Source organism: Serinus canaria, chromosome 1A, assembly GCF_022539315.1.
Source record: "Serinus canaria isolate serCan28SL12 chromosome 1A, serCan2020, whole genome shotgun sequence".
Lineage (NCBI taxonomy): Eukaryota > Metazoa > Chordata > Aves > Passeriformes > Fringillidae > Serinus > Serinus canaria.
Window position 1 is genome coordinate 9249461 of NC_066314.1, and position 13089 is coordinate 9262549.

General features: G+C 36.5%; 1 protein-coding gene across 1 annotated transcript in view; it reads left to right on the plus strand.

Annotated features, from left to right (window-relative positions):
* Window positions 1-13089, plus strand: part of PCLO (piccolo presynaptic cytomatrix protein) — a 318033-nt gene that overhangs the window by 202627 nt on the left and 102317 nt on the right. The window contains exon 11 of the mRNA XM_018910330.3: window positions 7568-7693. Coding sequence (XP_018765875.2) covers window positions 7568-7693 — 126 coding nt within the window. The remainder of the gene's footprint in view (window positions 1-7567; window positions 7694-13089) is intronic.

Genomic DNA, 13089 nt, shown 5'->3' on the forward strand with positions numbered 1-13089 from the left:
CTGCAGTGTGCCACCTCATGCAGTGCTTATCTGGATGGAGAGGAAGGGAATTCAAAGAGTTTTCCTGTATCAAGTCCTCATCACTATAGTCAGTCTCTAAATAAACAACCCGATATATTTAGGATTCTTTCACCTGCAAGTTCAGCAAAATTATTTCTTACAGAAAAATACTAAAGGGCAATGCATATGTGATTAGTAATCAGTTAAAAACATGTCAAATATAGTCACAGTCTATGTTCAATGGGAGAAGTCAGAATGAGAACTGCAACCCACCTCCTGTCTTCATATTCTTAGAGGATTACCTATCCTACTTCTTTCATATAATGTTGGGAAGAACTGAGATAATACTTTGCACAAAAAAAGCAATACCCTCCTCTAATATTCCCTTGTCACTGGGGAAGGACTTAATCCCTAATAATTGGCCATCATCCCTCAAACACTCACTCCTTATCAGAGACATGGCACAGAAGGTAAAACCCATAAACAAAAAGGGACTCGGCTCTTGCAGTCAGGCTACATCAGAGATTTTCCTGGGAAGTCACGTGGTAGTAAATGAGGACAGGACTGGAAATCAAAGGACAAAAGAGATGTCTGGTTTTGTCTTAATATCAATTTTAGAAAGAACTCAGTACCATTAAACTTTTCTAAATAAAAACAAAGAAACAAATAAATTCTTCTGTGTGCTAGAAGAACTTTGAAGAGGTATAGACCATATATTCCTTTTATTCCTCTTGTCTACAAATTATTTTAATTTGAAAAGCACTAGAGTGTATTTAAAATACTTTCCATGAAATCTTTTTGGCAGTTCAGTTGTTTATGCATATTGCAGTATTTGAACACTTGAGATTTTGAGAAGAGGAAGAGAGTTGAAGATTTTGAGTGAAGGTAATTGAGAGGGCAATGTGTCTCCTGGATATAAGGCTCCATTTGTTTTCAGAGCTGTCATGCACAAAAGGCTGCATAAACAGATCACTGCAACACTGACTGTTAGAGTTCAGTCAAGCCCCCAGATTGCCATGGAGGGTCAGCTGTCAGTCAGTGGCATTGAGCCATTGGAGTCTATCAGTAAACACAGATGAAACTCAGTGCCTACAAGGGATTTTATAGATTTAAAGCTACAGTCTACCATAGATGGCACCATAGATTCTGATGTGACAGATTGTCCAAAAAGATGAGACTTTTATCTTGTTTTCAAGTAGATGTGATAAATGCTTCAAGAGGCTAATTCATAAAACACTTTATGATCCTTCAGGATGATAACCAGTGTGCACATCAGCATGAAGCAGATTTGCAGCTGATATAAATCAATGCTGTGCTATTAAAACAACTGCAATATATCTGAATTTCATCAGCTCCTGATTTGACTTCACGTGTATTTTATGCCTTAATTGCCAATGGCCAAGAAATGCAACAGCTGAGTAGATACAATCATGTTTCTAGTAAACAACTTCATTGAAGCTAATTTTGTTAGAAGCACCAAAATAATTCTCCTGAGGACACTCTTGGAAATGCTGTACCTATATAGACAACCAACCACTGATATGGATCATCATGTTATGTATTCCAGAGACTTGCACAAGAATAACAATGTAAATAAAATTTTAGGCTGGATTTTATTATACACAATTTTTTTCCTTCTAAGTTCCTGAGTTTACTTGTTTCTGTTTGCTTTGTCATGTTTCCCTCCTCTCTGCTCTCCAGACTTTAGAGATTGCTTTATCACCACTACAGTGTCTAAATAAATAGCTTGTATTTCTCCATGGTACTTTTAACTCTGACCTTTCCAAGAGAAGTCATTGATGTTTTTTAATGTGTTTGAGCCTTCTGTTCCATACAGACAATGGAACAGGGTGTACAATTATTCCAGCAGATAAGGGCCTACCAGCACCCTAGCATATGTCTGGTCTAGATAAGGCTGGAGGAGGAATGAGGAGATAATGTCTAGTAAATGAACACAGGAGGAAGGTATGTTCTGTCTCCATTCACAGCCAAACAGTGTTGACAGGCTTCACATTGTTTGATCATTGCTAAAACGTGGTACATTGGCACGTTGCAAAGTCTTTCATGCCTAATGTCTCATTTGCATGCTTTCTTCTCATGCATTTGCTACCACTGGACCTTGACTAAAGAAAAGATCACCCTTGTACTTCCTTGCCTTAATTCACCATTGTGGTTTTGTTCTGGTTTGGGGATTTTTTGTATTATTAGAAAGTGATGAAAAACATAGTTCAACAAGTCTGTGCATTGGCTCCTGGATCTGGAATACAACACTTAATCTCTATTTTGAAATTTAAACATATCTCCCATTTCAGCCTACTCAGAGATAGGTGTTGTAGCCCTGCATTTTGCAGTTTAAGCCCATTTCAATTTTTCCTATTTTACATCTGTATAGTTTCAAAGCACACAATATCTGAAGATGTTGAAATGGCCATGGGTTTACAGAAATAGTGAGTTTCAGCTACCATCTTGGACGGTATCTTTAAGGCTCTTTGAAACCAAAATCAACAGCACTTTTTTATTATCTCTCCTTGAGTTCAGTCACTTAAAAGTCTATTACAAATTCATACAGCTCTAACTGTGACAAAAGTCAGATTGCTGCTGACACTCATACAATTTCCTATGCCAATTGTCACAAACACGTGTGATTACTGAAAATCTGTTGTAGGTTCTAATTGCTTCTTTACTTTCCTTGCTCATATAATTAGAAAGACAAATGGTTTCATACTTTCTAAAATTAGCCCAGAGGAAATATTTGCTTGAGTTAACACATGAACAATGTTTGCACAGAGCTTCTGAGTCACATGCCAGCATTCTCCTGCATGTGTTGAAGTTGTTGCTACTGCATAGGACCTGTATGATGATTAAATATTATCAGTCCTAGCATTTGCTGCTGAAATGATATTTACTTTCATAAGAAAAAACATACCTGGAAAATTAATTTTCACTTTTCCATAGAATCAGGACCATCAACACCAGCAAAACACTGCTGGGCCTATAGCTGTTCATTTTTTTGCTGCTCTTTTTTTCTTCTTTCTTTCCTTTAACCTTTAACCCATGGACAGGGTTATCAGCAATAGTTTGTAAAGGCAAGCCTCACAATTCCTTGGATGCTGAAATGGTTCCAGGAGATCTAGACTGTTTATACTCTAATGTCTAGAATGGAGCTGCTCAGCAAAGCAGTGAAAAGATGGTAAGATTTCATGATCTTCCCTGTGTCCTGAGAGCAACAGCAACAGACTGGCTACAGCCTGATCTTTATTATCTCCATAAGAGACAAAAAGGATTGAATTGTAATTGCGGAGCTCAGGTTATAGTCAGCATATTCCAGCAAAGTAAATTACAGTCTTTCTGCTGTGTTGCTACTGTGACACAATGAAGTATACAAGGAGATAGGATTCCGTAGTGTTTGAGACACTCTGAGGTACAGAAGTTCAGAATAAATATATCAAAAGGGACAGAAAGTACTTCATGGTGGAAATAAGAAATAAGGAGTGATGAATTTTGAAAATGCATTTGTAGTAATTCTTGTCAGGTTACCAGAGACAGAATTTATTAGTAGCAGGTTCTTGGTTACTGATCATATATAATATATATATATATATATATACAAGTATAAATATATAAGTATAAATATAAATATAAATATAGATTAAATATAAATATAAATATAAATACAAATACAAGTATAAATAATATAAATATAAATACATGAAATGAATATTCATCACTGAAACAGTTTATGGTGTCTGGAAGGATATGAAATGGCAAGTGAAATATCCTTTTGAAAGTCACAGAGTCGATTATTTGCCTCCTTTCTCCTTCTGACACATTCAAGGACCTTGACAATCCTTGTCTAATTTTGAGGCCCAGACCTGTGCATGGAACTCAAGGTGAGGCTGAACCAATGCTGGACACAGAGGACAGCCAGCTCTTTTGACTGTCTGGCCATGCTGTGTTTGATGCCACCCAGGACAGGGTTTGTCCCCTTGGCTGACTCACACTGAGCTGCAGCTGAGCAGCACCCCCAGATCCCTCTCTGATATACAGCCATCACTCTCCCACTTACACCTGTGCAGTGTCACTGGTCCAGGATCCAGCATTTCCACATGCTAAATTTCACCCCATTAATCACAGCCCAATGCTCCAGTCTATCTACATTCCTCTGAAAGGCCTCTTGTCAACAGCACCTCCAAGTTTTTGTCGTGAGCAAATGTGCTAGTGGTGCATTCAACTCCTGCATCCAGACTTTTGACAGACATATTGAACAAATCTGGCCTAGAATTGATCCCTGAAGGGCACTGCTGGTGTCCAGTCCCAGCCAGATGTCATTCCATTCACTACAATCCTTTCACTACATCCAGATGTCATCCCATTCACTACAATCACTACAATCCTCTGCCCTTCAGCCAGTTCTTCACCAAGAACATTGGGAACCCACTCATCCCAAAGCTGTACAGCTCGTCCATAAGGATGCTGTGAGAGCCAGCATCAAAAGGCATAGTAAAATCCAGAAAAACTACATCCAGCCCCTTCCCATCATCTGCTGGGCAGGTGACCTAAAGCTTCAAACTCTGATTGTTCATATGTTCAGCTGTATAAATCAGAGGCTTAGAAGCTAACTGTAGTGATTTAGTATCCTTTTTTTAAAATTTGTTTATCAACGTATAAAAGCAATTTAGTTGCATGACCAACCTTGTCAAAGTTTAACATTATAAATTTTATTGTGTATTTGATTTGGGTGGGGTAGGGTTTTGGGGTGTTATTTTAGCTTAGCATGTTCCATCTTAAAGCTTTAGTTAAGATTAAAGGGAGAGCAGGATCACAGCCTTGGGAGATCAGTAAAAACAGTTTAATTAATTACCAGTCTTCTCACTTTGAAGCATCCTAAAAAGGACTGGATTTCTAGGTGCAAAATTCCCTTTGAAGAGATGTTCTCCTGAATATATTTTTCATGGAAATCAATACTCATAATTCAGAAAGGTACCTTCACTTATTCAAATCACAGTGATTTGCTTTTTGATGGTTTACTGATCCTGCATCTTCTAAAGAAAACAGAAGTTCATTAATCCGGAAACATAAATGAGAAAGATGAATATATGTTTATATCAAAATAGCCTGAGAGATGGAAATTAAGACTCAAAATTAAAAAGGTAAAAGCAACAACAAAAACAAGGGAAAAGAGATCTGAGAAAGCATATGATGGGTATTTTTAAAATATCTGCATTCAAGGTTATAAACTGGGAAATGTCATTTCAAAGAGAAGTAGTAAGCTCAATATTTTCAATAGATAAAATACAAGTAGTCTTGAAATCCCATCTTTGCATGAAAAAATACAGCAAGACCCAAGCAACATTTCTTTGTCAAGCAGAACAGAGCATTTAGAGCTCTTTGGGTGAAAAGCGGCTCATTCATTCTGACTACTAGGCTTTGTAATTACCCTTAATTTAAATTTAAATTGTAAAACAAATGGAGTTTGTTATAATTTCTAGTAGTGTTTTTGCAACACACACAGAGTCACCAATTCTTGTGATTGTCCCTTAGCAAACATACCTCCAGCTTATCCATAAGGTCAGTCACACATTTGACTCTAAAACCTACAAACATAAAACACAAGCCCTTTCAAAGTGTTTAGGAATAAAAAAAAAAAAAAAAAAAATCATATAATAGCAGTAATATGGACAAAACCCTCCAAAAGCTAAACAAATATATCAGCCAAGATTTTCAGTTCCCTAGTATAGGTATCCATGTGAATGCCTCTGGAATCAAGTGCATGCTTTTACATGACAAACTGCCTTGCCATTCTGTCACAAATGACCAAGAGAGGTAGAAATGCTAACACTGTGCCTCATGATAAAATCCTGACTCCGAGGAGTTCCTGCCCTCTGTGATGGAAAGCAGCTATGTTGACTCTGAGAGTTAAGATACTGTGTCCTTGCTTGTGTGCTCTGTACAAAGAATAGTTGTTTCTTGGATTTGCTGAACTCAGTAGTTCCCAGTTTTGAGCTTTAGATCTATAAACACATTAATGACTCTTTTCATACTGCTTGATCAGAAGTTGTCTGTGCAGCCCACACAAATTTCTAAGTTCTCAGGATGGACTTATGTTTAAATGTTTTTATAGGTGTATGCATTCACTTTATGCAATGAGGAACTAATTTTTTTAAAGGAAATCACCCTTAGAATGGTGGTTTTTCTTTCCCTGTCAAGTTAGGAAACATATAGTTTGCCTACCACTGCAAAATTTCCAATTTGCTCTGAAATAAGGTAATTAATTTAAAATATTAATGCAGTTTGTTCCAATTAAATGGAAAAATCACTCTCTTAAAAAAAAATTTGGAAAATATCTAATTATGAGGAAAGCTGAGTCAAAAAGTAGATAGATTTAGCTAAACTGGGATAGAAAAACTAATGGAAACTTTTATTTTATCAGAAACATAATGTGGTAATCCTTGTACTGAAAGAAACTCAGGGCTGACTTATGAAACACTAATAGCATTATGAAAAGGAAAAGCCTTAATCTAAAAAGACAAAGTTTTGCAAAGAGGTGGTGTGGTGACCTTTCTACAGGTGGTTAGTCTAATCACTCAGCAGGTTTGGCTTATGAAATGATTCAATTGAAAAATATTTTTTTTAGCCATTACAATAAAGGTGGGCAAATCAGCCTTTTAATGCTCAGACCAAAGTGTAAATAATATGATATGTAATTTTCTTCATAGAAAAAAATTGTTTAACTAATATAGGAAGTTTTGGTTGTTTTGTTTTGTTTTTTTTTAAGAGCAAAATAACATGAAAAATTGGCAATGCATAAGATTATTTTATTTTATTACTTTATATTTTAAGCTTTTGTTTTCACTCTCATTATTTTATACATAAGTGAGTCTAGTGATCTGCTTCTCTCCAGCTGAAATAATGAGTGATGAAAATGTTTTTATCTCTAAGGTTTTTTAAAAAGAAAATATGTAATTTAATTATGCTTTACACAGAATTATTTTATGCTTTTCCCACCATTTATTTGCACATCCTTTGATATGAAAGATGTCAATTAAAAGCAAATATTTAGGAAAAAATAATAGCATATATATAGGTTCATGTAAATGTACATGCTTTGTGCTTGAAAGAGCAAGCTCAAGGATCTCTGTCAATGTCTCCATAATTATGTGATTCTAAAAACTCAGATATTATAATTTCTCAGCTAAATTGCATGCATGTTGTAGGCATATGATGAAGCTATCCTTTGAATCCACACTTCATGTGGATTTCTAGCAATTTAATTCAATTTATCAACATTGTAAATAGATTGTCAGAAGATAGGATAAGCTTCAATGTAATTTTTAATAACACAGTGGTTTGTGTTATGCCAGTCATACAGTAGCTGCTCAAGAAGATCTTCCCAAATTTAGAAGAGGATCAGATGTGACTGCAGCTAATCCTGATCTTCCAACTACAGACAGAAGTTATCTGGGACATCTTCAGTAACCTCTGATGACTTGTTCTCTTCCTTTCTTTCCACTGAATTATTCATTGCTTCATCTCTGTTCAAAGTTTTTTCTCTTTCTTTTGATCACAGGCAATGGACTGGGAATCCGAGTTGTAGGTGGGAAAGAAATTCCAGGAAGCAGTGGGGAAATTGGAGCTTACATTGCCAAGATCTTGCCTGGGGGCAATGCAGAGCAGACAGGGAAGCTTATAGAAGGTAAGATAAATTAAAAGATGAAGCCATGGGACTGTAGGTAGTTTGTTTTAATTATTTATAACACACATTTTCTCTTGCACAAGGGATGCAATCTTGTGCAAGGAATGAGAACTACACCTCCATGATGCTTAAAGCAGAAAAGGCCTGATGGAAAGTGATTTTATGGCTTCCATGGCCAAAGAGAGTTGCCACAATGAGCATTATTTGGGCATGTCTTCAATAATATCTGTCAAAATGCTGTCTGCATGGTCACATGTCATCAGCCAATATCATGGACATGGGTTTTGAAGATCTTTAACCTGTCTTGATCATCTAAGTATCCTTGTTTGAAATTACTTTTATTTCTTAGTTTTATTTCTTATATTACCTATATTACTTATATTTCAATTTCAAATTACTTATATTTCTTAGTTGCACAGGTAAAATAGATCCAGTTGTTTCCCCTTTACATGCACTAACTTTTTTTCTTAGTCCCTTGTAAATCATACCTAATGTGAGTTGTTCACTTTAAGGATACCATCCAACCTGCCCCAACAGGCAACAGAGAAAAAGAGGTATCCACAGAAAAGCAGGTTTTTCATCTAACTTAGACCTCTGTTTAAGGAATTGAAAATGTCTTCCTACAATAATTTGCTTTTAGAAAACGACATTCAACTTCACATCATCCTTTAGGCTACCAAAGCTAGGTGGAATAACTTCATTATCAATACATTTTCTAGGATTATTGCAATGTGTCATTCTGTCTAACCATTTATTTCTGTGATTACATGAATGCCACCTTCTTTTTATAACTTTCTCTTTTTATAGCCATTTTCTAGTTCCCTTTTACAAATCTATATGCACCTGAAGTGTCAGTCTGTCCATAGACAAAAAAAGAGTACATTTGTGTCCAACTCATTAAGCTCTTTTTTTTTTTTCTTTTTCTTAAATAAAAACTTGTGTTCAGGGAAAAATAATCAAAGAAGAAAAGTAGGAAGAATAGGTATTACAGGCAGAATTCAATTCACATAAGTTTTCTGAATCGTTAACAAGCAGAAAAAAGTCATGATTTAATCAAAAGCACTTTGCAGGCAGAAAAACTGAGTAAATTGATTAAAGAATGTATTTACAAGGAATAGTTTAATTATACTGTGGGAATTACAAAACAATGTCACCTGCCTTCACCCTGCAGCTTTATACATCTTTGGTGTTTTCTTTGCCAAAATTTTAATAATATACAATTAAAAAAAACCTCAAAAGGACACAAACCCCAATGTGCAATGAAATTAAACAGAAAATTAAAAAGAAATATATTTAGCTTTGGCCTATACAGCTGATTCTGATATTAATTTTTAATGGGTAGTATCTCACTCATCAAATGACAGAATAGTGTTATTTTTTGTGCATGAATGATGAAAGAATTGACCTTAATTTTGTGTGTTTTGAAGCAAGTATTTGTTTTGGCTCCCTCTGTACAAATAAGTAGGTCTTTCATAACTGTGCTAGATTACGCATGCTTTGTTTCAGTACCAAGCAAGTAAAGAGGAAAATGTCTTTATTCAACATTTCCCCAAGACTGGACATTGCAAGAAAGAGAACGAGCAGTTACAGACTGGAATTATCTGCAGTCTTTTGGTTTATTTTGCTGGGAAATTTTCTGGAAATTGAAGTTTCCAACAGTTCTTTACTCATCACATTTGGTTCATTTCAGCAGTGATCAAGAACATCTTGGACTTAAAATAACTGCAGGAGAAATCTGACATAGAAATTTACTTTTTAATCTGTTCACATAATATATTTTGAAGGTTTAGTCCTATTTTATAGGAAGATGAATATCACAGTAAAATATTTATTCCTTTGTTTCATTCTCCTATATTATGTTCAGTCATGGTTCTGGTCCAACCTTTATAAAGTATCCTAGACTTGAATAAATTGGCATAAATCAACTCCATCAAAATCCCTATATTTCATCTGTAGAATTTGTCCACACAATGTCTCAGAATATGTTTCAGTACTGATGTGCTAAATGCCCTCTCAGAGAGAAAAAAATGCTTCCTGCAGAATGCACTTTGACTTTGACACACATGACAAACATCTCCTCTCACTGTCATTTACCTTTAGGTCTTGCCTTTATATCTAGTTTACTTTTTTATGTTATTTTAGATGGCTATCAGGGATCAACAAAGAATATTTTCCACTTCTCTGTGAGTTGTGGTTGGCTTAGTGGAAATATGGCTGGTGCCCATTTAACCTCTACCCCTCAGAAGAGCTAAAATCCACTGATGTCTTCAATCATTCTCATATTGATCTGTGTAAATCCAGCCAGACTGCTAAGCTTACCAACACCTCTGAAAATAGAAGCTGGCCTTCTTTCCTTTTTCAAGTTATTGCTGTCTCTCACACCACAGAGAGAAAAATGAAAGAAAACTTTGGATGTCATTATCTGTAAATGCATTACTTTTTTTTTTCAGTAATCATGAGTCACTTCTCCTGATTAAATGCTGTGTGACTACAAGTTTAGAGTACAAACAGTCACCAAGTAAACATATACTAATGTCACTACAAGTTAGTATCTTGACTCATTAGCCTTTCTAAGAACATGAATCACTCTGAAAAATCCCATCAACTTAATTAATTCCTCTAATTCTAAAAACACTGGGTCAAGTCTGAAAATCCTACCAATAGCATAAGAAACAAGGATGGATTTGTTGTGGTTATGAAGGAAGACAAACTCCTACCTGCTCTCTGTATGACTGCACATAAATAAATGACACAGAGATAGCATTCCTATCCTTAGGGAATAACATAAAATTTTAGCCTATTTAAAAAGCTTTGGAGGAGTCTTAGTGCTGAAAAATTTATTTATAGTTCTGACTGGCAAATACCACACTTCTCAGTTCTCTCACCTTGAATTGCTTTCAAATGTCAAAAATATCTCTGATTCATCACTCACTGGCGTAACAAAAACTGGAGGTGGAGGACTCATTCCACCGAGCTCATCAAGTGCAAGGACTGTGTCAATTTGATAGATGTGTCTGTGCTCCCCCTCGTGTTGGCAGAAAGAGTTCAGTTCTATTCCACCTGGTGAATCCACTGAGTGAGTGGCATTTCAGCCAGCATTTTTCAGAAACAGAAGAACATGGAGTAAAGAGCAGAAATGAAATGTTTATGTGGGTTACCTACTCACACAAATTTGCTGGATGCCCTCAGAACTCCTCAGTTTTCTGGCTGGACCATTTCAATAGGCTGAGTGGAGAGCCTGGGAACTGATGAACAACAGGTGTCTTAATTCCAGGTTTTCAATCAGCCAGACAAGCTGTGTTGCAATGCTTAGGTCATCTGATGTTCACTGGGATGAAGATATTCCCTGACTTTCCAATCTTCTAGAAATTTTGGTAAACTAGCACTGTAAAAAACTTATGGTGACCTTGATTTGTGGTGATCTTACTGCCTTTGCTTCTATCTCACTCAGCAGCACTAGTCAGACTTCTGTGAACCTGTCCTAAGCCCTTATGTCTATTTTTATTATGTATGGATCACTTCAATTATATCATCCCAAGCTTAAAAACAGGAAAATCATATATAGCAAAGGCAAAAACTCTTGTCATGAAAAATGCTGAAATAGAACTTCCTGAAAGAAAAACTACCTGATAGACACAAGATACTGAAAGATAATGAGACCTGTTAAAGATCTTAAGTAGGTCAGGGCAGAGAAACTGCCCTGCTGTTGGAGAGTTCCATCTTAGATGTGATCTCAGTTAATGGTGCCCTCCCCTCAGTCCAATCTTTAGCACTTGTTTTGATCTAAATTAATAATTACTCTTCTCAGGATGCAGGAAACATTGCTCATGAAAACACTGTGAGGGCTCTGTCAGAGCCACCTGCCTTCAAGAGGAGGTAAAAGCACATCCAATGTCCTCAGCATCAAAGTCTAAATATTGAGGATAAGTTCTTAAATGTACTCAGCACCTTTTAGACTTTTATTCACTTGATAAGACAGAGGGTCAGCTTTTCTAAATTCATTGCTTGCTTTTAGTTGTGCTGAAAGTTTCCCAGGCCACTGGCTGGTTCCCCTCAGGAAAGTATTTTAAATGAGTGGGTCTTTGGGAATGCCAGAGATCTCTTTCATCTTTAGAAAACTGCAAACTCAGAACTTTAAGATGCCTTCAGGAAATGAAATTGAGGTCTCCCTATTTCCTCTCATCCATATTTATTCGTGTTTCTTTTCTCCTCAAGTATAAAGTTGTACATATTCTTATACATTCAATTGTCACAATTATCTTCTTTGAGAAGACTATTGATACAGAGCTCAGTCTCTCTAATGCCCTACTATGGGGTCAAGTAACACTAGAATCATTCCTCAGACTGAGACTTAGAGCCTTCTTTTGGACTTTGATGGGGTGGAACAGCTTATGACCTCTTGGATCCACAGACCACAGCCACAGTGTCAACAAGAATACTTTCTCACAAATCTGGAGCCAGTAGAAAGAACATGTTCACTGCTTGTCACCAAGCAACTTTCCACACCAAACTGACATACGAGATGAACAGGGTGTACCAAATAACATCCTGCTCCTGGCAAAAGAGAGACACATCTAGACCAGTGAGAAGTGATTTCCACCCAAAGCAAAATATGATAGGGGAAAGGAGAAAAGAGCCATTTGGATAACCTCCATCAGAGAGCAGCCTAGCTCCCCACCTTCAGTTCATGGAAGAAGAAGGCAGACCCAGGAAGCCCTGTCAGAAGCCTGCCTTCACCAGAATGCTCTACAGCTCCCACCCATGGTGTGGACTTTGGCTTCTGACCTAGCTCACTTCAAGCATCAGGCTTCATAATGGAAGAATGTATACTGGGAGATTCTTCAAAGGCAAAGAAAAAGTCAGGGTTCAGTGGGACTCTTTTCTATATCTGTTCAAGTATGGTCAGCACAGCTCTTCATTATTTCCAGAACAGGCAGTTAATCAAAAGGAAAATTATTAAAAAGACATAGGGACTTATATATGATGATAAAGAGAGCAGCTGCACTGTTAGGTAAAAATCTACTACAAAATACTAATCAGCTGACCACCCAGAAATGAGAGAGAAATGTGAGAGACTAAGAAATATGAGAGCCCTTGGTAGCAATTTTGAATCTGGGGAAGGCTGCACGTGGAAACTCAAAGACAGCCAACGAGTTCATGGTGTTTAAGCAACCCCTAATGCATAAAGTAATCTGCATTAGGTGGAGAAAAAGAGTATTTATACTATCTACAGTTCTTCCTCTGAGGAGAATGCAAATAAGACTAATGAACAAACTAGAGAGGAGATGGCCAATGTGAGAAGATAATTATCTGTACTTTGGTTGTCCAGTATAAGTAAGATAAGAATCTGGCCAAAATCAATATTGGATAGAGGCTATTGGAATATTAGAATTATT